The sequence below is a fragment of the Limulus polyphemus genome, unplaced genomic scaffold (assembly GCF_000517525.1).
Source record: "Limulus polyphemus unplaced genomic scaffold, Limulus_polyphemus-2.1.2 Scaffold335, whole genome shotgun sequence".
Lineage (NCBI taxonomy): Eukaryota > Metazoa > Arthropoda > Merostomata > Xiphosura > Limulidae > Limulus > Limulus polyphemus.
Genome location: NW_013665945.1, coordinates 159,904 through 183,833, shown reverse-complemented (window position 1 = coordinate 183,833; position 23,930 = coordinate 159,904). Strand labels below are relative to the sequence as shown.

Below are 23,930 nucleotides of genomic sequence, written 5' to 3'. Positions count from 1 at the left end.
CCCCAGTGGCACAGCGGTATGTCTGCGGATTTCCAACGCTAGAATCTGGGTTTCGATACCCGTGGTTGGCAGAGCACGGATAGCCCATTGTGTAGCTCTGTGCATAATTACACACAAACACTGTAGCCTGTGTACATTTTTTTTTACTTTAGTTAGGACTAAACCTTGCTGTACTTAATACTATCGATAAATAAACTTATAATGCTATTGTACGACCTAACGTCAAACCTTTTTTACAAACTTTGATAAGTTTTAATATTCTGTTGTACAAAATGGTTAGTAAAGGATATTTACATTCCTCTTTTGTTGTTACTTCTTGTTTCATACAGCAGTTGTAGCGACTTGATCATTGTACTTTGCAGCTCTCTGCTGCATGCAGACTGTTTGGCGTGGAGTGAATAATGCGCATGCGCGGTTTTTCTTGGGGGGGGGGGATTCTAGCTTGCATGCTTATGCTGCAAGTTCTCGGTCAAAAAGCGTAATGGTCGTATATACAAACAAGCAGAATAATAGTATAGATACTACGTGTCTGTAAATTGTAGAGAGAGAGAAAAAAACACGCCAGTTCCTATTACAAGCGAAACATTAGTTGTTCTGTTGAAATATTAACTGTAGTTTTTCAGTGAATTATTACGTTATTATTCTTTAATAATTCCGTGAGTTACTTTTTAATACCGAACCAGTACGTGCACATATGCTTGTTTTGTACGCCACTAAGAGCTTAGCGTTAATTAGTAGACAAGGTTCAAATATACAGCTAATAGTTTATGAAATAATTATTGCTTGACGACCTTACGTTTCTGGTGATCCACGAGGATTTTAATATATCGTACGAAGCGTCGCTGTTACAACAAATTTTTTATTGTAGATAATCACCCCTCTGGTGTAAAAAAAAAATCTTCAAAATTGCTGGACATCTTTTAATATTAAAAATTAAGTTCGGTGTGATAGCGGTGTTGTGTTTCTTCTTATATCATAGTTGAACTTACCTTAAACACAGGTTAAGGAATATAGTTGTTATATTTTAGTGTGCATCTGGGTAGTTAAGCTGTCTTGATAAAAAAAAAAGCAGGTGTAGTCAGTCTGCTGAAGGTTGTTTTTTGAGAGGCATGTGAAAGTGTGTCACATTTAGTGTAAAATTTGGGAGGGGGTAAGGAAAACTATGTGGGCTAATAAGCGGAGTCTAGCTTCTAACGTATTTTCTTTAGTGGCTGTCAACCAAAGAAAAATGATTGAAGATGCTGGCAAGTTATTTTAGGACACCGTGGCGGAACAAGCATGACTGATAATAAATTACATACTTTCATTGTTTCCACGGGCGACTATGCTGGTTTTCTCTTTGTTTTTTCATTCGAAAAATTGTGTGGTGGGAATGATTTGATTGTACTTATCGTATTTTACGATGAGAGTCTAGAAGCTAGTTGAGCAAGTTACTGACCGTGTTATGTGATCTTCCTGTTTTAACTCTGTAACTACTAAGGGCATCCATCTATATAGATTACCTAACTTTTTTTGAAACACATTTTTCGAAGATATTTATGCATTAAATTGTTTGTGGATCTATAACGTAACTGCCATCAACACAGTTAATACCACTACTTATTGTTGAGATTATCTTTAGACCGATCATTTTTTTTGGCAGTTAAAAAACGCATAATATGATGCAATATGTGGACCTCACTGTTTGTGACTGGTGTAAAACAAGTCGGTAACTTGAAAGCTAACTCAGTGGCCTTTTTCTTTAGTGATGGCAAGATGACCTATATTACTAGTTTCGAAGTCTCATATCTTATCGATCTTAAAATGTTACGTTAAGATATTTTAATATTTAGACATAAAAGTCTTTTGTTTTCAGGAAATTTTGAATTCACACTTGTGTTAAGTTTCATGATCCATTCATTATTATGAGTTTAAATATTCGATTACTCTACTAAAGTTATTTTTTTTATATCTGGGAGTTTTATAAAATAATTTCGAGTTTCAAGTTAACCTGTCCAATTTTATCTTTTTTTTTATCCTTCAATGTGTCGTTGGTGCGTCACATGAAAGGGAGACAGCACAATACTGGTGACTGGTCAGTAAGTTCCACCTGTACTGAGCTACTGGTTGTGAAAGTGGTACTTATGAGTTTCTCTTACAATTTCGTTGTATATAAATTATAACTATGACCTTAAGTATCTCTGGTTGTAACTCACTCGGTCAACATGCTGCAGTTATTTTTATAATATGAAACAGTAAAGGTGTATGAACAGCAGGGTAAAGCTTCAACTTGCGTCATTTGTGTATGTGTGTGTGTGTAACTTTTAGGATTTGCTTTGGCAGTACTATTACATATATTTCGACTAAATTATTTCCACATGTCTGCCTACAATGAGTTATGTGAGGAAGTATCGTGTATTGACTAAAGAAAATTAGAACAAACACAACAGTGGAACACCTTTCTTTCTGATAAATTTTATTTTGAAGGATGTTTTTATTGTAGTATAAGAATTAGCACTTTCTCCCGTCCCATGGACTATTTCTCAACGTGCTTAAGCATGACCGTTCAGTTTTTAACTAATTAACTAAAGCCGATAAGCAACGGGTAATGTTGATGATTCTGTAATTGGTGTATTAGAAGTAACATTGATAATAATTGGTGTGTTAGAAGTAACACTGATGATTCTCTAATTGGTGTATTAGAAGTAACATTGATAATAATTGGTGTGTTAGAAGTAACATTGATAATAATTGGTGTGTTAGAAGTAACACTGATGATTCTCTAATTGGTGTGTTAGAAGTAACACTGATGATTCTCTAATTAGCGTATTAGAAGTAACATTGACAGTTGGTGTGTTAGAAGTACGGTAACCGAAGACAGTTCAACACGAATGATGTTTCTGCAAACTACAAATTCGCACGCATGAGAACGTACGTGTAGAAGTATACGCTGTTACTACCACAAATCGTGCATGAGACTACAATTTTTAGGCATTAAACATATTATAATTATACCTAGCCTGTCAGATATAATTTCCTTTCGAGCTGTTCAAAACGTGTCATCTCATAATCTAACCGCCTAAAAAAGTTGGCTTTATACGCTCCATACTGTCCACCTTATACAGCCAAGAACAGCCTTTTATTGTTTAAAAAACCCTAGTCTGTCAGATATAATTTCCGCTTCGAGCCGTTCAAAACGGGTCATCTCCTTATGTATCCGTCTAAAAAAGGGCTCCATACATTCCACATTGACCACTCTGTAGGGCGAGGAAAAGCTTTTTATTGTTTAATGTAAGCACGCAAAATACCTAATCAATGTTTGCAAATAAAAATACGCCGGAGTTGCGACGCTTTGAAGAATAATAAACCTGTCTCGTTCGTGTGTTAACCAAAGTCTTACTTTACGGGATTTTTAAAAGAGCAGTGCGAATCAATTAGCTGCTATTTCTCGTTGCACAGACATTCATTTGTGTGTAGTTTTATTCGTTTTCAGAATATTAACAAGTTCGACAAAACATCATGTTTCAAATTGGTGTTGCTAAGCAACTTCAGGTGCAAATCTTCCGATATTAAGTGTTGTTTGGAATAGTGTAGTTGTAGTAGAAGAAAAAACAGAAGATTACTTAGTCGTATTTGCTAATGTTCATCAATTATTAGTTAGTTGAATTAGTATAACTTTCTAAAAAGCGGGCGGTGGCCGTGTTATAGTAGGAGGTAGTGTTTTTCTCTATTTATTAATTAATTTCTGATAATTTCTGCAAAATACAGCAGCGATTACAATAGCATCTTTTCTTGTCTTGAGAGAAATGGCGTTGAGGGAAAGGGAAGCATAGTGACCTCATTGTATATAACTGTCAAGAAGTAACCTAAATAGCTAGGCTACATAGGCTAGTAGGATGCTTTAACATTTTGGAGTGTTTTACACAGATACTTGAAACAGGTTGTGTGTATCGGGGGGGGGGAGGTAACTTTTGAGGATGTATCGTTAAAATGTGGGCTTGTGACCACTTCTGTTGAGTAAACTTGATAAAAATATATAGTTGTGTTAAATGATAAAAATTGATGCATATACGTACATTGTTTATATATTTGTTTTTGTAAATGTTTTTTTACCTTGTCATTTGCAGAGCAGCACGCCCCCCCCCCCCAAATGTAAATGTGACACATTAGACATTAGAAATATTTACTCACTGGTGTTTCGTTATTTTTATTACCGATATTGTCCTAGTGGTCCTGCAATAACACGAAGTTGAAACATTTAACAGTGTACATATGCTTGCCAGTTTCTAAAGTACAAAATAAAATGAACCTAGATTTTTTTATTAATTATTGGGGGGCAGTAACTTATAAGTTTTATATTTCTAACAAATCTTTACACATGCTACTTTGAAATGTACAATTTGTGAACAAGTCTTGTAAAGTATTGTTGCGTCAGCGAGGTCACGTGACTAGTATCACGCCACTTGTTTCTCGAACCTTCGTGAATTGTCGGGATATTACTAGATTGGGGGTAGGCTGGTATATATAAGATGGTCACAACGTGACGGGACAATGTGTAGGTAATGAGTAATTGAACTGCAGTCAGAGAGTGTGTAATTGAGTATTGTCGAGCACGTGAGACGTTCTAGCGTTTGTTATAGAGCGACTGTTGAAATTAAGTGTATCGGTAAAGTTGTATTCGGAAAGAATAAACCAGTTTTATTTAAGAAAGGACTTGTATCGCTAAAGTTTCGTCGGAAAGAATTTACGGAAAATTAAGTAACGACTGGAGGCGTAACAGTATCAAATATCGACGTCACTACCAGGGAACGAAGAATCAGATTTTTTTATTTTGTATACCGCAGTACAAACTTTACAAAATATTAAGCACTATTAAAAGAATGTTTGGCAAATAAGTATCTCAATCTCAGAATACAAACACCAATATTCGAAAAATACATAAAAAGTAACGTTGTTAATATCAAAATATAATAATGGTGGCATTAATAACAGATCAGGAAAAAGGACCGAGAAAAGGCCTAATTCATAATATTATTTACAGTAATAGTATTAGGCGTTTTAAAAAGAACTAACGTCAGACCACACATATGAGATCAAGAAAGTATTTGCGATAATATTGTTTAACAAGTTGAACATCTTACATATCACCGTTTCACAAATCTCTAACCTAACACCCCTCTCTATCATCGGTCTATCTTTAAGTCTTGAGGCTTTTCATTGTCATGCCAGACCACAATATTGCTTGTCACATGACTAACTGCTTAGCATTTGCTTTACGAAATTAATCACGAACTTAGTATCCACATGTCACCATTAATGGTGTCTTAATATAAAAAAATACTTCTTTAATATTTAATTCTCGCTAGGTGGCAGGTGAGTTAGCGTTGAAGGTTTTGTTTGCTTAAAGCAAAAACTACATAATGAGTTATCTGTGCTCTACCCTCTACGGGTATTGAGACCTGATATTTAGCTTTCTAAGCTCTCAGACTTATCGCTGAACCACCGGCAGGCACGTTTAAATCAAATAGAAATATTGCTTAACTGAACTGTTGAGGGAAAAATGCATAAACGATAGAAAAATCCTCCCATGCCGCGCCTTTACAAGACACTTGAGGCCGATCTTCCGTTCCAATGACACAAGTGGATGAGAATGTAACCCATTCCTCCTGGACGAGATGCCAGTCCATCACAGGTTAAACATAAACCCCTCCCCAGCTGACAGCTGGGTAGTCTGGAACAAGTGGGATGAAGTACTTTGCTCACAATAGTGTGATGTAGGCCAACTTCAAACTGACCATCAACTAAAAGCCCAAAGTGTAAATCTGCTGAGCTATACATCAATTCCAACAATGATCTTGGGACAAGGCCTACTACATCATGATAAACAAAATCATAATTAGGAATAGAATAAAAATTGCTACCTCACAGTTGCATTTTCACTCTCTAAATTTAAGTGTTAAAAATCTCTGACTTCCATACTCTTTTTTTTTTTTTTTTCTTCTAGGCTAATGGAAAAGAGGGACACTGTGTTTGGTATGGAACATGTGGACAGAATGAGTATGGAAAGGATCTTCCATGCCTTTATGAGGGGCCTCCTAAACCGTTAACTGACAATGAGACAGTTGCTGCTCTAAAGAAAATATGTCCTGAATTAGTTCCAGGTTAGAAATAATTCACATTTCATATAAACACTTTTAAAATGGTTCCTTGTAGAGGGTTTAAGGTTTATTCAAACTACTTGTCAATATATATTTTATTTAAAAAAAAAGGTGAGAATGAAGAATATAAATGAAAGAACTTCTTATGCTAGTTAAACTAACATTCTCCAAACCAGGTAGACATTAAATGCTAAAACGTGTAAATGGGAAAAATATTGTTTGAATCATCATCTTAACCTGTTTTATTCATTTAATGAAAAAAGTTCTTTTTAATGCCTAAATATCTGTATATAATTACTTCTGTTAAACAATTTTTTGAGCTCTTAAAAATCTTGTCATTTAAATGTTTTTACTCTTTTTTTTTTTTCAAAATGATTGTTCATTTTCTTTCATATTTTATTTCTTATAAGATCACAAGTATGAATAATTAATAATATTAGCATGTTGTAAAACTATTTTGCATATAAGGTGTACTTGTGTTTTCCAGATGGACAAGATGAACCACATGTCTGTTGTAACGAGGACCAGATTGAGAATCTCATTGTGAACATGAGAACTCCTGAGGCTCTTGGCTTTGGCAGATGTCCATCCTGTATAAGTAACTTCCGAAAAACTTTTTGTCAGTCCACCTGTTCACCCAAACAGAACCTGTTTCTTAAAGTAATAAGTTCAGAGAAAAGTCCAAAAGATGGGGAGAGAATAACTGGTCTTCAGTATTTCATGTCCAAGAGGTAAGAAAGAATTTCAGCTGTTAGTAGGGGACAGTCCTTAGTTGCTTAATACATTATATATGTATGTTTTGGAATAGTTTTTTTTTATTAAATTAATAACTGTAATGTTCAATATTATTGAGTTGAATAAGATGTTTCCAGTTGTTGAGCCTCCTACTCGGAAATACTACAATTTTCTTTAAGTTTAGATATTACTATAATTCTTCTTTAACATTAAAGTTTCTTTGCAAAATAACCTTTAAGAATTAGGTAAAAAAATATAATTCAGAAATAAAAATAAACATGTTTTGTGTGCTGATTTCTTTATGTTCTTATTGGTGGAAGGTTTGCTGATGGACTGTTTGCATCATGTAAGGATGTAGAAGGCCTTGTTCCAGGATCACCATTACTGGAATTGATGTGTGGCATCTGGGGACCAGAGTGCACTGCCCAGCGATGGTTAGACTTCATGGGATCCACTCCTTCTGCAGGTGGTTTTTCTCCTTTTCAGATCTTGTTCAATATCACAGAGAAGCCTACTGTTACAGTGGATGATAAGACCTTTACTCCCATGAATGAGCCAACATTAAAGTAAGAACTGCATTTTTGTTGTTGTTGTTGTTTTTTTCAGTTCTTCTTTGCTATGAATTAAAAAATTAGTTTGTACCATAATAGTTAAAACTTATTTTGGTAGGTATGTAAGGTAGTCACTGTGTTTTTTCTGGGTAATGATATTTTTTTAATAAAAGAAATGCTGAAATAAAAAAAAAGTCAAGCACAATGGCTTTAATTTAATTATTCACTTAATTTTTTTGTCACTTATGTTTTCTGGTGGTTTGTCCATTCTCCCAATGCTTTTTTTTTCACCACTGTTTGTTTGTTGGATATTTGTAGGTGGTTCATATATGAGTTTTGCTTCATCAGGTTCAATTGTAACATTTACACTTATGTGTTGGAAATCTTTCAGATGTTCTGAAGCTGTCTATTTGGGTGGTTATGCTTGTTCCTGCCGAGACTGTAAAGATTCTTGTTCAGTAGAAACCTTAGCTTTTGAAGTCCCTGAGGAAAAGGAACCTTGGAAAATCATTGGGCAAGATGGAATGGTTGTCCTAATGAGCATCATTTTTGCTGTTTTAGCATTAGTAATCTTTGTGGGCTATGTATACACATGTAATAAGGAGGAGAAATTTGTATGTAAGTATGAGGAATATAACCTTTCAAAGTATGTGGTTTACCACAAAGGCTTAAAATATGTAATACTTCAACCACAATTTTCAATCCATAGGCTTATTTCATTGATCTTGCTATCTCTTCAATGTTATGTGATGTGTTGTTTTTCTTAATGTCTATTTTATGTTGTTATGAAAAAGGTCATTTTTTGATTCAGTATGTTTTTGAGTTTCTCTTTTAATATTATGTTTCTAGAGTGAAAAATAGTGTGTTGCAGCTGTTTATTTTTAATAGTTTTTGCCTCTCTTTCAGAAGAATCAAGTGTGTATTATGTATTTTATTGAAATGACACATATTCAAGGTGTTAGCAGCTTGTTCAAGTAAGGTTCCAATTGAAATTTTCTTGAGTCAGTTACATGTCACTGTTCTGCAACAAGCTAGTTATTTCTGTTTTTCCTAGAAGCATATGCATTATTTTTGTTATAAGGTGGTGCTGGGGAAGTATTTGTTCACACTTCCCGAGGACTTGTTCATATGAATCCCCATGCTATCACAGCCACAGGTGTGGATCTTGGCTCCCTTGAAGAAGTGGAACCTCTCCGTTCCAAATGGTCAAGTATGTGAAACTGTTTCCAAGATCAATATGATGCATTATCCTTTTGTACACTAATTGGTGATTGGTATACATTGCTTATCTTTGCTTTGGGTCACTCTCATGCATCTTTCAATCTAATGTTATATCAGTGTATTGTAAAAAATATATCTAAAGTGTCTTACAATATGTACCATTTAAAAAAGGAACTGTTTTGCAGAGTTGTTCAATTTGTGTCGCTACTTTTGTAGATCCTTGTGTTTACTTTGTAGAAGTTTGTTGATACTATGTTATAAACTGAACCCACAAAAAAAATAATAACATTTTGAGAATGATTTCAGTGTAATTCTTTCCCCTTTTTGTGTTGTAGTATATTACAAATAAATCAAGTTAATTATAAGTACAGTATTTCAATGAATATAGACAAAAACAAGACAATATCAATAATTTCTCGAGAGTCATTTATTGTTTAGGTTATTATAAAATAAAATACTTCCAAAACCCGTGAATTTTAGTAGCAAGGCATAAACACTTTCAACTAATTGTAATTTTTGTCATCTTTAGTTAGAAGCTACTGTTTTTCTTTTTTACATTTCTTGATTGGTTCTCTCTCATTAATTTATTAAACTATGAGTAATAAAACTTATGAAGCTATATTCTTATACAGTAGCAGGATAAAATCTTGTTATACACACAAATATATACATAAATGACTAAAAAATCTATCTAGTTTACTCTTTGACTCTTGAATAATTAAGAAAATTGGTGGTTGAAATATGGAGGCAGACCAAGAGTAATTTCTAATTTCATCTTTATATTTATTTAATTTTTTAGTAAAATTTGATCAAACAAGTCCTGTTGTTTTGTGATTTTTTGTATGTAGTTTAAAATACAGTTTCGATATTCTGGAAAAAAGGTTAAAAAATTAGATAATTGGGTGCTTTTTGAAGGTAGACTTTTGTTCTTCAGAAATCAGAAAGAAGAAGAAAAATCCACCTTCCAAAGAGTTTTGTTAATGGGTAGGTTAAAGTGTGAGTAGTAGTCTACAGTACTTCCATAGTTAGGTTAAAGTGTGAGTAGTAGTCTACAGTACTTCCATAGTTAGGTTAAAGTGTGAGTAGTAGTCTACAGTACTTCCATAGTTAGGTTAAAGTGTGAGTAATTGTCTACAGTACTTCCATAGTTAGGTTAAAGTGTGAGTAATTGTCTACAGTACTTCCATAGTTAGGTTAAAGAGTGAGTAGTTGTCTACAGTACTTCCATAGTTAGGTTAAAGAGTGAGTAGTTGTCTACAGTACTTCCATAGTTAGGTTAAAGAGTGAGTAGTTGTCTACAGTACTTCCATAGTTAGGTTAAAGAGTGAGTAGTTGTCTACAGTACTTCCATAGTTAGGTTAAAGAGTGAGTAGTAGTCTACAGTACTTCCATAGTTAGGTTAAAGAGTGAGTAGTAGTCTACAGTACTTCCATAGTTAGGTTAAAGTGTGAGTAGTAGTCTACAGTACTTCCATAGTTAGGTTAAAGTGTGAGTAGTAGTCTACAGTACTTCCATAGTTAGGTTAAAGTGTGAGTAGTAGTCTACAGTACTTCCATAGTTAGGTTAAAGTTGAGTAGTAGTCTACAGTACTTCCATAGTTAGGTTAAAGTGTGAGTAGTACTCTTTAGTACTTACATTTAATGGTTATGCATGACAGTGCATAAGCTATAAAACTTGTTTTGGCTATAACTTTAATGAGAAAGTTAGTTTTTTATAAGAATCGTAACATAAAAATAATTTTCTTTTAAGATAAAAGAGTGATATGTAAATGAACATTCCACTTACTCTTCAAGTGTCCAGATGAAATTGTTTATGAATAAACTGTGTGACTGCTTATATATGTATGATGTTTAGAGCTACATCATTTTTACCACAGTGAACCTATGTTTTTATAGGATTTAATGAATATGTAGCATTGATGCTGCTAATTTATTCTTAATGAATATTCAGCATACCAGCTGTTTTCTGTTGAATAATTCACAAGAATAGATTAGTAGCATCAATGCTATATATTCTTCAAATCCTAAATAAATATAGGTTCACAGATGAGTAAAAGACAACTCCAAACACTGTGCATATGGCATACGCTCCACCACTGTATGAAGCCTTGTGTTATTCTTGTAATTTGCCTCTCTTCAGAGTTACTGATGAAAGATGGAATTTTGCAAAACTGGTATAACTTAGTAATAGGTGGTAAATTAAATGATAGATTGGGTTTCATACTTATTTTTAGTGTGACTGTTTAGTGTTTAGGGATATTTTGCATGTGCGTCTTATCTCTCAGTACTCAGCAATAAATGTGTGTTTTATGTTATTAATCCTTGGCATGAATTACATGAAAGCTCTTTACTGCCTACAGGCAACAACTTTCTTCTATTTAGGCATTGGATTGTGTGCATTAAGTACACATACTCTTCTTTAGTGTTTTCCATTCAACTTTCTCATTTTTTTCATTTTTTATCTATTCTCTTATTAACTGTTATAATTGGAATCAAATGCACATCACTTCATTTACTCCACCAAACTTCTCAACCTGCTACACCAAAATATAATACCTTTTCTTTTATGTCTTGTATTGGCTTCTTTTGACTGAAAGCAAAGCTACCCTTTTGTACTTCAGTTTCTACATCTAATATTTCTTGCTTGTCTACTGTAGCAAATATTAATTTTCATCTCATGAATGAGGTGAAACTTGTATAACCACCCCACCATCAAGGGAGCCAAGGCGTGGTTCAACTGTAGCCTCAATTTCTTCAAATCTTCAGGATGGTGATCTACCACCTTCTTGGATATGTTGGAGACCCACCATTTTAACATCTTTTTATTTTTCTTGTAGCTGATGTAATGTGCTGTAAATATCTTCAATTTGCAGATAATTGCACGTGGCTTTTTTTTTCTCATACAAAAATTGCTTTTGGCTGTTTTTTTGATAACCTGATTAGCAAAAGTACTATGAAGTGGATGTTTTTATATTTCAATTAGTTAAACAAAATAAATATCGATAATAGTGTTGTTGAAATGATTTAAACTATTATATATAAGAGAAAAATGAATGAATTAATTTATGATGTTGTAAGGTAACAACTTCTTATATTTTAAATCATGATCCATAGTATATCTATTTCTTATTATCATTGTGTGGTCAGTGATTACTTATTAATATGTATATCTGTAACAATGTAGACTGTTATGACCTTATGCGTCATTCCTTTACATAATTTAATGAACTTCCATTTCTAAATGATTATGTTAGTTTTATTCCATCTTCCTGACATAAATACATAATTTCTTACTCTTCTAGTATTAATTATGTTAGGTTTAATGCCAAGACATTTAACTTTAGTGAAATATTTGAAAATTTGAGGTCAGCTCATTTTGAAAGAAAATTGGTAAGAAATATATTATATTGATTTTAGTAACCTGACTTTCTAATGTTTATGGCTGACAATTCACTAAGATAACATACAAATGTGATAAAAAATTAAGATATTATCTGTAGGTACAGATTCTTTTCATCCTATACAAATTTGCCAAAAAATCTTCTCATTCTCTGTACATTCTTTAAACAAATGCTTCCCATCTTGTATATTTGTGTTTCAAAGTTATGATTCATATTTGTATATCTTGGGTTTGTGGCATCTGTTTTTATATAAATTCTTCCAAAGTGTTCAGCATATTATTAAATAAAATGCTTATTATGTAATTTTTTTGTGTGTTTAAGAGATTTTACCAGAGTAATGAAAATACATTAGGATTCATTAAGATTTTATATAGCTCAAATTGCTGTTTTTTTTGATAAAAAGATTTTAGAAAACTAGTGTATTATTCTTTATCAGTAGATTCATCACAACGTCATTCTGGTGATAATTGCATCTCTGCATCCTCCACAATAAGTAGTTTCAGTCAGCATGAGGATAAAGTCAAAACCAACAGCACTCCTGAAAACCAAATCTCTGATGACATATCTTGTTTTGAAAAACTTGGAGCAATCACAGAACGAATATTGGAATCTCTGTTTTCCAGATGGGGAATGTTTGTTGCAAATCATCCACTGTCTGTCATATTTTTGGCTCTTATAGTGAGCTTACTGCTTGGTCTGGGGTTAGTTTTCAGTTTCAAAGTTACCACTGATCCCGTTGATCTGTGGGTGTCGCATAACAGTCAGGCACGGAAAGATATGGAGTACTTCAACAAACACTTTGGGTGAGTGTTGTTAGTGTTAATGTTGTTTCACATTGCTTTTAGGTTTTTACTGTAACATACCTGACTCTTGTTTGATAAATGAGAAGTCAGAATTTTTCCTTGCTTGTTAAACATTAGAATTTTGATATCTGTTGTTTTTTGTAGTCTTTTACTGCTTCTTTTTATTACATTGTCAAGAAATCAATGTCACTATTTTTTAGATGAAAAAACCCAAACAACTTGTATATCAAACAAAACATTTACTAAATGAAATAGTCTCAATTGTTATCAATGATGCTTTTCCATCTCACAATCAGGTTGTTAATGCTCTGATTAAAGAAATCACTTGACTTTGAACCAAAAACATATTGATGTCCTCTTTAACACATTACATATTTGTATACGTTTTCCCATTAAGATGGTGTTGTAGCAAACGAAAAAGATGGTAATCTGATAGTTCCATATCTGGAGAGTATGGTGGATGAGGGAAAATTTCTCAACCCAACTCCATAATCTTGTGTTGCGTCAAATGCGCCACATATGAACGTACATTGTCATGGAGAAGAACACCTTTCCGATGGACGAGTGAAGGGCGTTTCTGATAAAGGGCTTGATTTAAACTTTCCAGTTGCTGACTATAGATCTCTCTCTGCATTCATAGTTTGCTGTGGATTGAAGAGTTCAAAATGAATTACTCCTTCTTTGATGTCCCACAAAATGCAAAGCATCACTTTCTGTGGATGGAGTCCAGGTTTTGGGGTCAGAAGTGGTTTTTGTCTAGGACTAAACCATTGTTTTTGGTTTTTAATATTTGCATAGAGAATCCATCTTTCATCACTGGTGATAATTCTGTCCAAAAATGGTTCACGCGCATTACACACCAGAAGAGACAAAGCAACGTTCACACTTTGGAAACAATGATCATCAGAGTGTTCGTGAGGCATCCAAACACCTTTATGAAGTCTTCCCATATTCCTTAGATGTTTACGTGTTGTTTCATGAGAGACATGCAATTTCAAGGCCATTTCTTGAGTATGTTGCCTTGGGTTAGACTAAACAGGCATCTTCAGAGCATCAATATCAATTCCAACATGTTGGCCCTTGCCATCACAGTTTTTAAGGCTAAAGTCACCTGAATGAAATCTGCTGAACCATCGTAGACACTTACGAACGTTCAAAACATTTCCATAAACTTTGATATTCTTTATAGCTACAGAGGTGTTGTTTCCCTTTTTGTATTCAAACAGCATTACATGCCGATTGTGTGTCTTGTGTGTGCCACCACTATAAGGGATTAGAGCAAACTAAAGTTTACACATTATATAGGCTGTACTAAGGTAACGTTTAGGTGGTTTGTTTAACTATTATACATGATATACATTTTTTGGGGGGTGATTAATGAAAGTGTTCCAAAATGGGACATTAATTTCTTGACGACCTAATAGTTTAAATTTATATAATTTGTTTTTACAAAAAAAGATGTACTTTCCAGTTTGTGAAAAAAGTTTTTGACTTTAAAACATGGATTATCTCTAATTAGAAAATTATAAGGCATAATATATTTGAGTTGTTGAAATAATTTTTTAATGTTTTTGTTAAAATTACTTCATAAATAAATAAATATATATATATAATGCTTAAAAAGTCTTTTTTTTCTTGGTTTGTGGAGGAATAATAATCTAATCAAGTATGTTATATGTACAGTCCTTTTTACCGTGTGGAACAAATCATCATAACGCCTACAAACAACGAATCTTTTGTAGCAGAAGCAGACAAAGATGGTATTTCTAACTACACCTGGGGACCTGTGTTTAGGAAAGAATTCCTCCTTGAAGTGAGTTTGAACTTGATAGTTATTAAGTTCATTAAAAAAAAACCATTCCTGTCACCTAAGGTTACTCATTTTGTTTTTCCTCCTCCCACAATTACTCAAAAGATGCTATTCTCTATCAAACTTGGTATGTAGGGGAATACATTAGGAAAATAAAGTTTTCTATTTGCCATTTTTTTGTCACTGTGATATGATAAATAATTAAATTTGCAGATGTAATTTGTCATTTTCTTCAATTTTTTCAATTAGTTTTAGACAGCGTAAAAATATTGGTGAGACATGGAGGATCATCTTGCTTACATTTGCAGTAATGTATAGATATGTTTTATTTCATAGTTTTACTTTTATATTACACAGTACACATGTCAAGTGTAGTCTAATATACTAGCTCCAGTTCACAAAATAATGCACTGTTAAAAATGGCAACAAATATTATATTATTAAGAAACTTTTGTTAGTGGGTGTGTACAGTATTAAATTATGAGTTTACTCCACATTGTTCACCTCATTAATAATGCATTCAGCACATGGAAAAGTTTTAATTTAATGCACTGTTATTCATTGTAATTTAAAAGAAACTGGATGAATCATCAGACTAAAAGTATGGCTCAATGAATTTACATCAACTTCTAATTGGTGTTAGTATACTGTTAGGTTCTTCTACTGCAGGAAAAAAATTTAATTGTTGATATTATGAATGTAGTTTTGTTTGAGAGACAAACTATGAACATGTGCCAAATTGTCAAATTGGGCTTTATAATTATCTGCATTTGTACAAAAGCTGGAATTTTTGCTGTTTTTTCTGAAAATCAGTAAAACCTTATTTAGAAAGAGAATAATTACAAAGGTTTATAACATCTTAGAAGAATATGTCATCTCAGTTTTGAAGGCTTATAATACAAATGATTTAGGAAAAAGGTTAAAATATAGAATACATTTTAAAGGAAATTGTAGTCATTCACTTCATTTTGATGTATTTGGTTTCTTTTTAATAAACAAAACCTGGTCAAAGCATAATTAGATAAATTTTTGCAGTATCACTGTCTATAATTTTGGCAACACAATTTTAATTCACAATTAATATTATTCAGAAAACCTAAATAATATAAAATGTAAAACACCTCACGTTTAAAATCCCACGTATTTTAAATGAACCAGTTATTCATCAGGTTTTATTATATATTATGTAATCCTATATTAATGTAACACCATCATTGTTTATTTATTAAGAGCATTAACATTTTTCTTTGTAATAAATTATATTTGCCATATGATGTTTCAGAAATAACTAAAATAATTTGTATTTTATTAAAGCAACACAAGACAGCCTTTATATACTGACAGTAATAAAAATCTTCAATACTAAATATATTTTTATTTCTTGGAACCAGTCTAAGTTTTTTAGGAAATATAAACGTAATAAATTTATTAAACTGGATTCTAGCAGTTGTGGAAGATATCTTACTCAGTTGTTTGGAGAAATATTCTTGTCATAATGTTTCAATTATTTTCTTCCAGGTTCTAGACTTACAGAGGAAAGTAGAAAGCCTGGTGATCAGTAAAGATGGTAAAAACATATCTTTACCTGACATCTGTCTTGCTCCCTTAGCTCCAGAAAACAAAGCCTGTGTTGTACAAAGTGTATTTGCATACTTTCACTCTTTCTTCAAAAGTGGTGAAGCATCCCTACCTGATAATTACCTGTCACATATACTAGATTGTACTAGGTGAGTATAGTATATTTTAATGGTTGTACTAAAGTTTTTCTTCTTGTTTCTCTTCAATAATTTTGATATAGTATTTTGAAATACAGACCCTCAATGCTAATTATAAAGTAAAACCATAAGTATTCTCCTTACTTCAAGCCAAGCTTCTCAACATAAGCAGGTGTGTTTGTGAAAGAAAGATCTTTTAAAAAGTAATTAAATATCGATTTTAATGACCTTATAAACCATTAGATTGGAGAAGGAGTCTGTGTAATGAATTAGTCTACTACAGAGAAAGGAGAAAACTAAACCATAAATATTTCCTTCCTTGTGTTGCATATTAAAGCAGGTTTTAAAGCTCAGTTAAAGTTAGCCAGTTAATGTTGTGCCAGATGTTAAAAATGTTTTTATTAACTTAAAGTAACGGATACCAGTTCCATTGTCTTGCACCATATGGTGGACCTCTGATACCTCCTGCAGTTGCTTTTGGTGGGTTTGAGAATAATACTCTGCACACAGCATCAGCCCTTGTCATCACTTTCCCTGTGAACAACTATAATGATCCAGACCTGAACAAGGATGCATTAGCATGGGAAAACCTGTAAGTTGTATTCTTTATTGAAAATTGTTTAAATAAACTAGTGGCACATTGTTTGGTAACAACCTCTACTTTCACAAATATGTAAAAGTTGATTTAAAATAATTGTATAATTTGGATTCATGTAGTTTTTAATTATGTTTAAGCTACATTATGTCTATATGAAAAACTTGTTAGGCTTAATTCATATAATAAAGATATAGCATTTTTGTTAAATCTTTTTTTAAATTTTGTTCTGTGATTTTATTTAGTTATTAATACTTTGTCATTGTATAATTTTAAGTCATTATGACAACAGCTGTATTTTTTCTTTGGAGGCTATGAGATTTTAATGCCGTATTGCTATTTTATACATAAGTGTATGATATGTTTTGTATAGCAATTGTAGTAGTGTCATTCAACACCAAATCATGATAAAATTTCAGGTCTTTTGGTCATGTAGTTTCCAAGATACTGGTCACCAAAGCTTGACTTGTTTCTCCCAACTGTCAAAATTTAGCTAGTGATATTTTCAGTTTTAATTGATCTATTAAGATAATTATTATACCATCTTGAAGCTCTTTTTAAAGAACAGTACTTTTTATTTCCAAGTAAAAGTCTAAATCAGTGGTTCTTAACCTTTTTTGCTCCATGCCCCACCTCTACACCTCAAAAAATTTGATGCCCCCTTAATATAAAAACAAATTTGCTGTTGCAAAGGTATAATATATAATGTAAATTTTTTTTATTGTAGCATTTTCAAATTGCCCCCCTGTGGGGTGTGTGGCCCATGTTGAGAATCACTGGTCTAAATTAACAAAAAAGTTATCTTCCTAGCCTATTTACAACAGCAAAATTAAAAGTCATAAATATTACACCATTTGAAATCTGCAATGATGTCAATATTCTCTGAAACTTTCAGAGTGGGCACTCTAATCATTTCTGGGTGTCAGTCATATGAAGTAGGTAAGGTTGTGGTAAGTAGCATTGGTAGACCTGAGAAAGATGAATGACTTTATGCATTTTAAGCTTACTAAAGTTACCAATAAATGTATGTACTCATCTAATTGGCTTCTCTTCTGTATGAAAAATGGTCATGTTACTTGCTAAATCTTAAGTTGGGATATCTGCTTAGAGCTTTGGTAGCAGGTTTGAGGTTCTGCTTACTGCAATTTGTGGCTCTATGGAGACTATAATAACCTGGCAATCCATCTTAAGGTTGTTGAGGTGTTCAGGGAATCAATAGAAATTGAAATGGCCATAAGGATGAAACTTACTTCAATTTACAAGTTTCCAGTGTTGTCCTTATGTTGTAAGTTAATCAGCAATGAGCATCATATTCAGCCATGATATTGGTTTTAATGTAGGGGTTTCTCTAGAACTGAAACCCTATATTCTTGTGGCTCACCACATGCTGAAAATTCACCAACTTCAACTTTTCCATTGGAAGTGGGCCAGAAACCATGGATTTTCTGGATCTCTAGAATAGTTTATACAGTCTCAATTCATAACTTAAAGAGCTGTGCCTCATTCTTGTATTCTTGAATTATTGCATAACTGAAATTCTCTTTCTTGGTGTTAGAGCACCCAAACAAATACAGCTGGTGCAGCATCATAATTTATTGATTTTAAAACCTTTGAAGACTTACTTTACCACCAGTCAATTCACTGCTCATCTCATCCCACTTCATTATATGACTCTTTGCAGTGTGATGTTGCCAAAACAAGAAAAATGTCATTCAGCATAGATGACAAAATTTTCTTGGTGGTGTCATAAGTTGCATGAATCATTGCAGTTTTTATATAGACCTAGCAGTAAGACAAGTAGAAGATATTCTTGGACTTTTCTTTATGTTTATCAAGAATTCAGTTTTTTTTTTATAAAGATGACTGCTTCATTGTGGATGTATCCTCTCCTGCTGTGGATTTTCTCTTTTCTGTAGTAACAGACAAATACATGGGTGGGAAAGTTCTTTATTGGGTATGAAAATCTGTACTGATGACTTTGAAAAGTCTCACAAAAACAAAAAAGATAGGATTTGATTTGTCTGGTTTTCTCTATTGTTATGATTTATTCTTGTGATACTCAAACACTTGTGAACCTGTGAATTAACTTATTCCAAAAGTCTACTACTGATGATGATGATCCTATATATGTTGGTAAAATTGAAGGGAAATATTTGTTTGTAAGTGCTGTTATAAATGTCTGTTTTTCTATTCAAGTTTTCTCAACCTTGTGATCATTGAAGATATAAAAGCATAATAGCTTATGAACAACTTAGTACTTAAGTTTCATACTGTGTTACCCAATGAAAGTTTACATGCTTTTAGGTTTGGATATTTCTTGAATGAATTATATCTGTATAATAAACTTTATAGTGAATATGAGTATTTTAATCAACTCTTATATAGAATGCTTTTTCTTTATCGTCTGCTCTAGTAATAGCTTGGTTAGGTAAGATAAGAATTAGTACCCCCATACACACACATGTTTGAGAAACTCTCCACTTATTTGCTTATATAAAATAACTGGTAACGTGATGTGTCATATAACTGCTTGTGCTAGATGCATAGATTAAGTCATACTGGAGTTAATCTGTAAGTCAATGCAAGAATTGTTCAGTCTTCCAAAAGACCATGGTAGTAGGTACTTGTGTAGCAGGAATGTTCTTAACAAAGACCATTTCTGTAGCCATCTGTTCAGAGGCATCAAAATCCACCAACAGTGGCAGCTGTTAACAAATCCATAGAAAAAATTGTAGCTGCCAACCAGTGCTGTTTGATAAGTAGAAAAGAATACTGAACAAGCTTGTTAAAGTGTCTCAATTGAATGTTTCCCTCAGTAGTGGTTAGGATGACTATCCCCAACCATGCCATATGAAGAACATGTCTTATGACAAACAAGAAAGCATGGCTTTAATGGTAGTTAATGCATTTATGCACAGACATTACAGTGAGAAAAGGAGAAAAATGTGGAGTGAACATAACTACCACTAGTGTTCAGGTACAACTGAATGCTATTCACCCTTCTAGTTAATAAAAGGACCCATCCTTAGCCACGAGAACATTTCCAACATTACTATAATAACTCCTCCACCTTGCACCATTAGAACCAAAAAAGTACGACCAAAAGTACCTAGAGCGGTTTTAATTTATTTTTTTATAGACAAGGATTCATCTGTGTGGTATGCAACATTACATAGTTTTTGTTTGTTCTAAAATTGGATTGAAAAACAGTGAAGTGATTTTATTCATTGGTTTTGGCCAGTACACTTATCAGATTTCATCTGATTGATTATGTATGCAATGAATTTGAACTTTGCATTCATCATTGTAATCCTGTAAACCTCTGCTAACATCTGTGAGCCAGTTGCAAATCATAGTCTTTGATGATAGGGCTATAATCAGAGAGAATGCTTTGCAGCATCCTGTTGAGTTCTGCTTTGCCAAACCAGGCTATTATCATGGTGGATAACTTGTCCACCTGATAGTAGATTGAGATCACAGTGAATTACCAGTCAATGTATTGCTTTTATAACCAAATGGAATGAGTAAAAATATTTATAAAATATATATTTGCTTATTTTGGTAATCTTTATGGAATGATCTGATAAAGTTCTGTTGTTCAAATAGGTTTGTAAACTTTATGAAGAACTTCAGCAGTCCAAACATGAATGTAGCTTTTAAAGCAGAGGTAGGTGTGATTAACTTAATCTTTCCCTTTTTGTAATTGTGTATTTAAGTGATAAGTTGAAGTTGTTACTATAATTTACATCAAAATGTTATTCATTAGATTGATGTATTATTATCAAGTCTTTATGTGATAAAAGATATGGGAATTTATTGATTACCTTTGAAGCTCTGTGAAAGAATCTGTCCAGTGGCTCAATGAAAAGCTACCTTATAACACTGAAAATTAAATTTTGATACGCACAGTAGCCAGAGCAGAAATAGACCATTGTGAAGCTTTATGCTTAATAGCTGCAAGGAAAAATTTGTGGTTTTTAATTAATATTTGTAAAATCATCTATAGTTAAAAAAATAAATAGTATAGTTCATATTACAATGAGATACAAATCAAAATCTATTTTATAACTCTTTAGGTATTTCAAACTACTTAAAAAAAAGTGTAGAAGTTTATGTTTATGGGAATTGGTTTTAATTTTTTTATCCCAAAAAATTGTATAAACTAAAGAACATCACAAAAATCATACATATAAATGAATATTAATTATTTTCTGCCTTTTTGTATATTTTTACACTTGTTTTTTTTGTTTAAGCCCAAAGCTACACGATGTTTTGCATGTGCTGTGTCCACCAATTGAACCCCTGATTTTTAGAGTTGTAATCCATAAACTGACCTTCCAGGGGACTTTTTTAAAGTAATATTTTATCATTTTCATGGGTGAATAACTTATTTTTTAAAGTTTTTTAGAGTAATGATTTACAGTTCTATTGTTTTAATGTTTTGAAAACTTAAAGTATTGTTTTATGATTTGCTATATTCATAGTTTGATAATGTTAACTTTCAAGCTTAATCATTTTAATTTCATTGTTTATCTTGCACAGCGATCCATTGAAGATGAATTAGAGAGGGGAAGCCACTCAGACATCATAACAGTAGCCATCAGTTATGTCATCATGTTTGCTTACATTGCTATTGCTTTAGGAGAAGTAAAAAGCTGCAAGTCAATACTGGTTAGTTTTATATCTTGTTATTTTATAGTTTTATACTAGCTAACTCTTTCAGAAGTTATTTTTTCTACTAGATCTGCATTGTTTATATTTTAACAATCTGTGTAGTTGATAGTTTTATACTAGCTCATTCTTTCAGAAATAACTTTCTCTACCAGATCTGTGTTATTTATAGTTTTATATTTTGTGTTATTTATAGTTGTATACTAGCTAGCGTTTTCATAAGTATTCATGCTGTTTATTTTTAATATTTACATCTTAGAAGGTATTCTACATCACAAATAATGTGAACTGAAATTAACCTTAAAAGCTAGTATTAGTCTTGGTAACATGTTAAATTTATAATGTTTTATGTGAACCCTGGAATTAGTATTATTTGTATTTTACATTTTTTCATGAATTTTGTCAATGTATCACTGTATTGTTGATCTTTTTATTGTGCAGGTGGACATATTATGAATCTAACCTTTAATCCTTATCTAGAGGAACAGGTTTTAAAGCTTACAAGACTGTCTCTAAGTAGAAGTATTAGATAAAAGTCAGCAGGTGTTAGAACAGGACTTGAAGTTTAATGTTTTTTATAATTATTGTCTTCTTTTTGAAAGAAAATCTAAACAAAAATTGAATTATCCAAAGTCTTTCCAGTAGTAAATAGATCGAAACTAACTAAATTCTAAGGGAAATTACATTGAAAGGTTGATAAAATGTATAGAGATGTTATTAAAACATGTCAGAAAGAGAAGGATTTACACATAATTCACAATGGTACTTATAAAATGTTTAGAGAATATACATTTATTTCTTAATTATAATTATTACACCAGGTAAGTGATAGTTTTTACATATTGTGGAATTTCTTTTTTTTAAGGTTGATTCTAAGATCTCCCTTGGTCTTGCTGGAGTTGTGATTGTGTTACTGTCAGTCATTTCATCTCTTGGAATTTTTTGTTTTGTGGGAGTTCCTGCTACCCTGATTATTATAGAGGTGATACCTTTCCTTGTTCTGGCTGTGGGTGTTGATAATGTTTTCATTCTAGTCCAAGCATACCAAGTAAGTGTCTTGAATAGTTCATATTGACTTTTAGAGACTTTCTGAGAAGTGCATATTGACTTTTAGGGACTTTCTGAACCTTCTTACACTGAAATGAGTAATTGAATAATGCTTAACCAAAATATTAACTCAAGAGTTAACTGCATGAAATATGTTTTATAGCTAGCAACAGAATAGAAACATGAATACTAATTGTGAATTGAATTTCACTGTTAAAAAATAAAATGAACGATTAGTAATGTTTTAGAGATTTAAGAGTTTATATACGTATGTCAGCACTTTAGTTATTTAAAATTTTGTTAATAAGCACATTCAGAATTTTTAACATTTAAATTTTTGAATCAAGTTAATATATTTTTGGTTTTAATCTAGAGAGATGAAAGATTGCCACATGAGACGATGCAGGAAGAGATTGGCCGTGTAGTGGGAGAAGTGGCCCCCAGTATGATGTTATCTAGTTTGTCTATGTCCAGCTGCTTTTTTATTGGTAGGATGTTTGTTCACACCTTTAAAAAAATTAAATTAAGCTCTTTTAGCAAATATCCAAGGTAATAGTCTATAAGTTAACACACATTTTCACCTTCAAATTTTAGTTTGTAACATTAGATAATCAAGACTAGATTTTAATACAGATGAAAAAAGATAATGAGATGATGTTTGTTGCTGTAATTTTGTTATTCCATCTTTCTTGTGTTTTTCAGGAGCCTTGACAGAAATGCCAGCTGTTAAATTATTTGCTCTCTATGCTGGAGTGGCACTGATAATCAACTTTTTCCTTCAAATGACCTGTTTTCTTGGGCTCTTCATACTTGATGCCAAAAGACAGGAGGTACACTTTAAGTTTCCTTTCTGTGTTTGTGAATGTTAAAAAGAAGAGTATCTATTCTGGTTTAGTTTATAAAAACATTAAAACAGCAGTTTATTCAGTGTTTGCTGATTCAACAAATTAGAAAAATTACATCACATATACACACAGTATGTTCTTTAATTGTTGTAAGAACTGAAACGAGAAACTAAAGATGAGGGTAAATAAAAGCAAACATCTTTTTTGGAACATTTTGCTGAAACTTATCACAGATTATTTTAAAACTGACATCCATGCAGGGGATTTGAAACTGTTTTTAAAAGCATTAACAGAACTGTTACTCTTTCAGTATTATAGTATAGCAGCATCTGGTGACAAATGATGTAAATTAAAGAGAGGTTTTTTTTTTTTTGCTTTTAAAATATTAATGTATTCAGTG

At 32.3% G+C, this 23,930-nt stretch overlaps 1 protein-coding gene across 1 annotated transcript in view; it reads left to right on the top strand.

Annotated features, from left to right (window-relative positions):
- LOC106457464 (Niemann-Pick C1 protein-like) overlaps positions 1 to 23,930 on the top strand; it is a 61,110-nt gene that overhangs the window by 22,064 nt on the left and 15,116 nt on the right. Inside the window, exons 2-15 of the mRNA XM_022383416.1 lie at positions 5,984 to 6,140; positions 6,625 to 6,868; positions 7,193 to 7,438; positions 7,815 to 8,041; positions 8,505 to 8,633; positions 12,481 to 12,847; positions 14,531 to 14,660; positions 16,176 to 16,384; positions 16,785 to 16,964; positions 20,574 to 20,634; positions 21,510 to 21,638; positions 22,504 to 22,686; positions 23,059 to 23,173; positions 23,388 to 23,515. Coding sequence (XP_022239124.1) covers positions 5,984 to 6,140; positions 6,625 to 6,868; positions 7,193 to 7,438; positions 7,815 to 8,041; positions 8,505 to 8,633; positions 12,481 to 12,847; positions 14,531 to 14,660; positions 16,176 to 16,384; positions 16,785 to 16,964; positions 20,574 to 20,634; positions 21,510 to 21,638; positions 22,504 to 22,686; positions 23,059 to 23,173; positions 23,388 to 23,515 — 2,505 coding nt within the window. The remainder of the gene's footprint in view (positions 1 to 5,983; positions 6,141 to 6,624; positions 6,869 to 7,192; positions 7,439 to 7,814; positions 8,042 to 8,504; positions 8,634 to 12,480; positions 12,848 to 14,530; positions 14,661 to 16,175; positions 16,385 to 16,784; positions 16,965 to 20,573; positions 20,635 to 21,509; positions 21,639 to 22,503; positions 22,687 to 23,058; positions 23,174 to 23,387; positions 23,516 to 23,930) is intronic.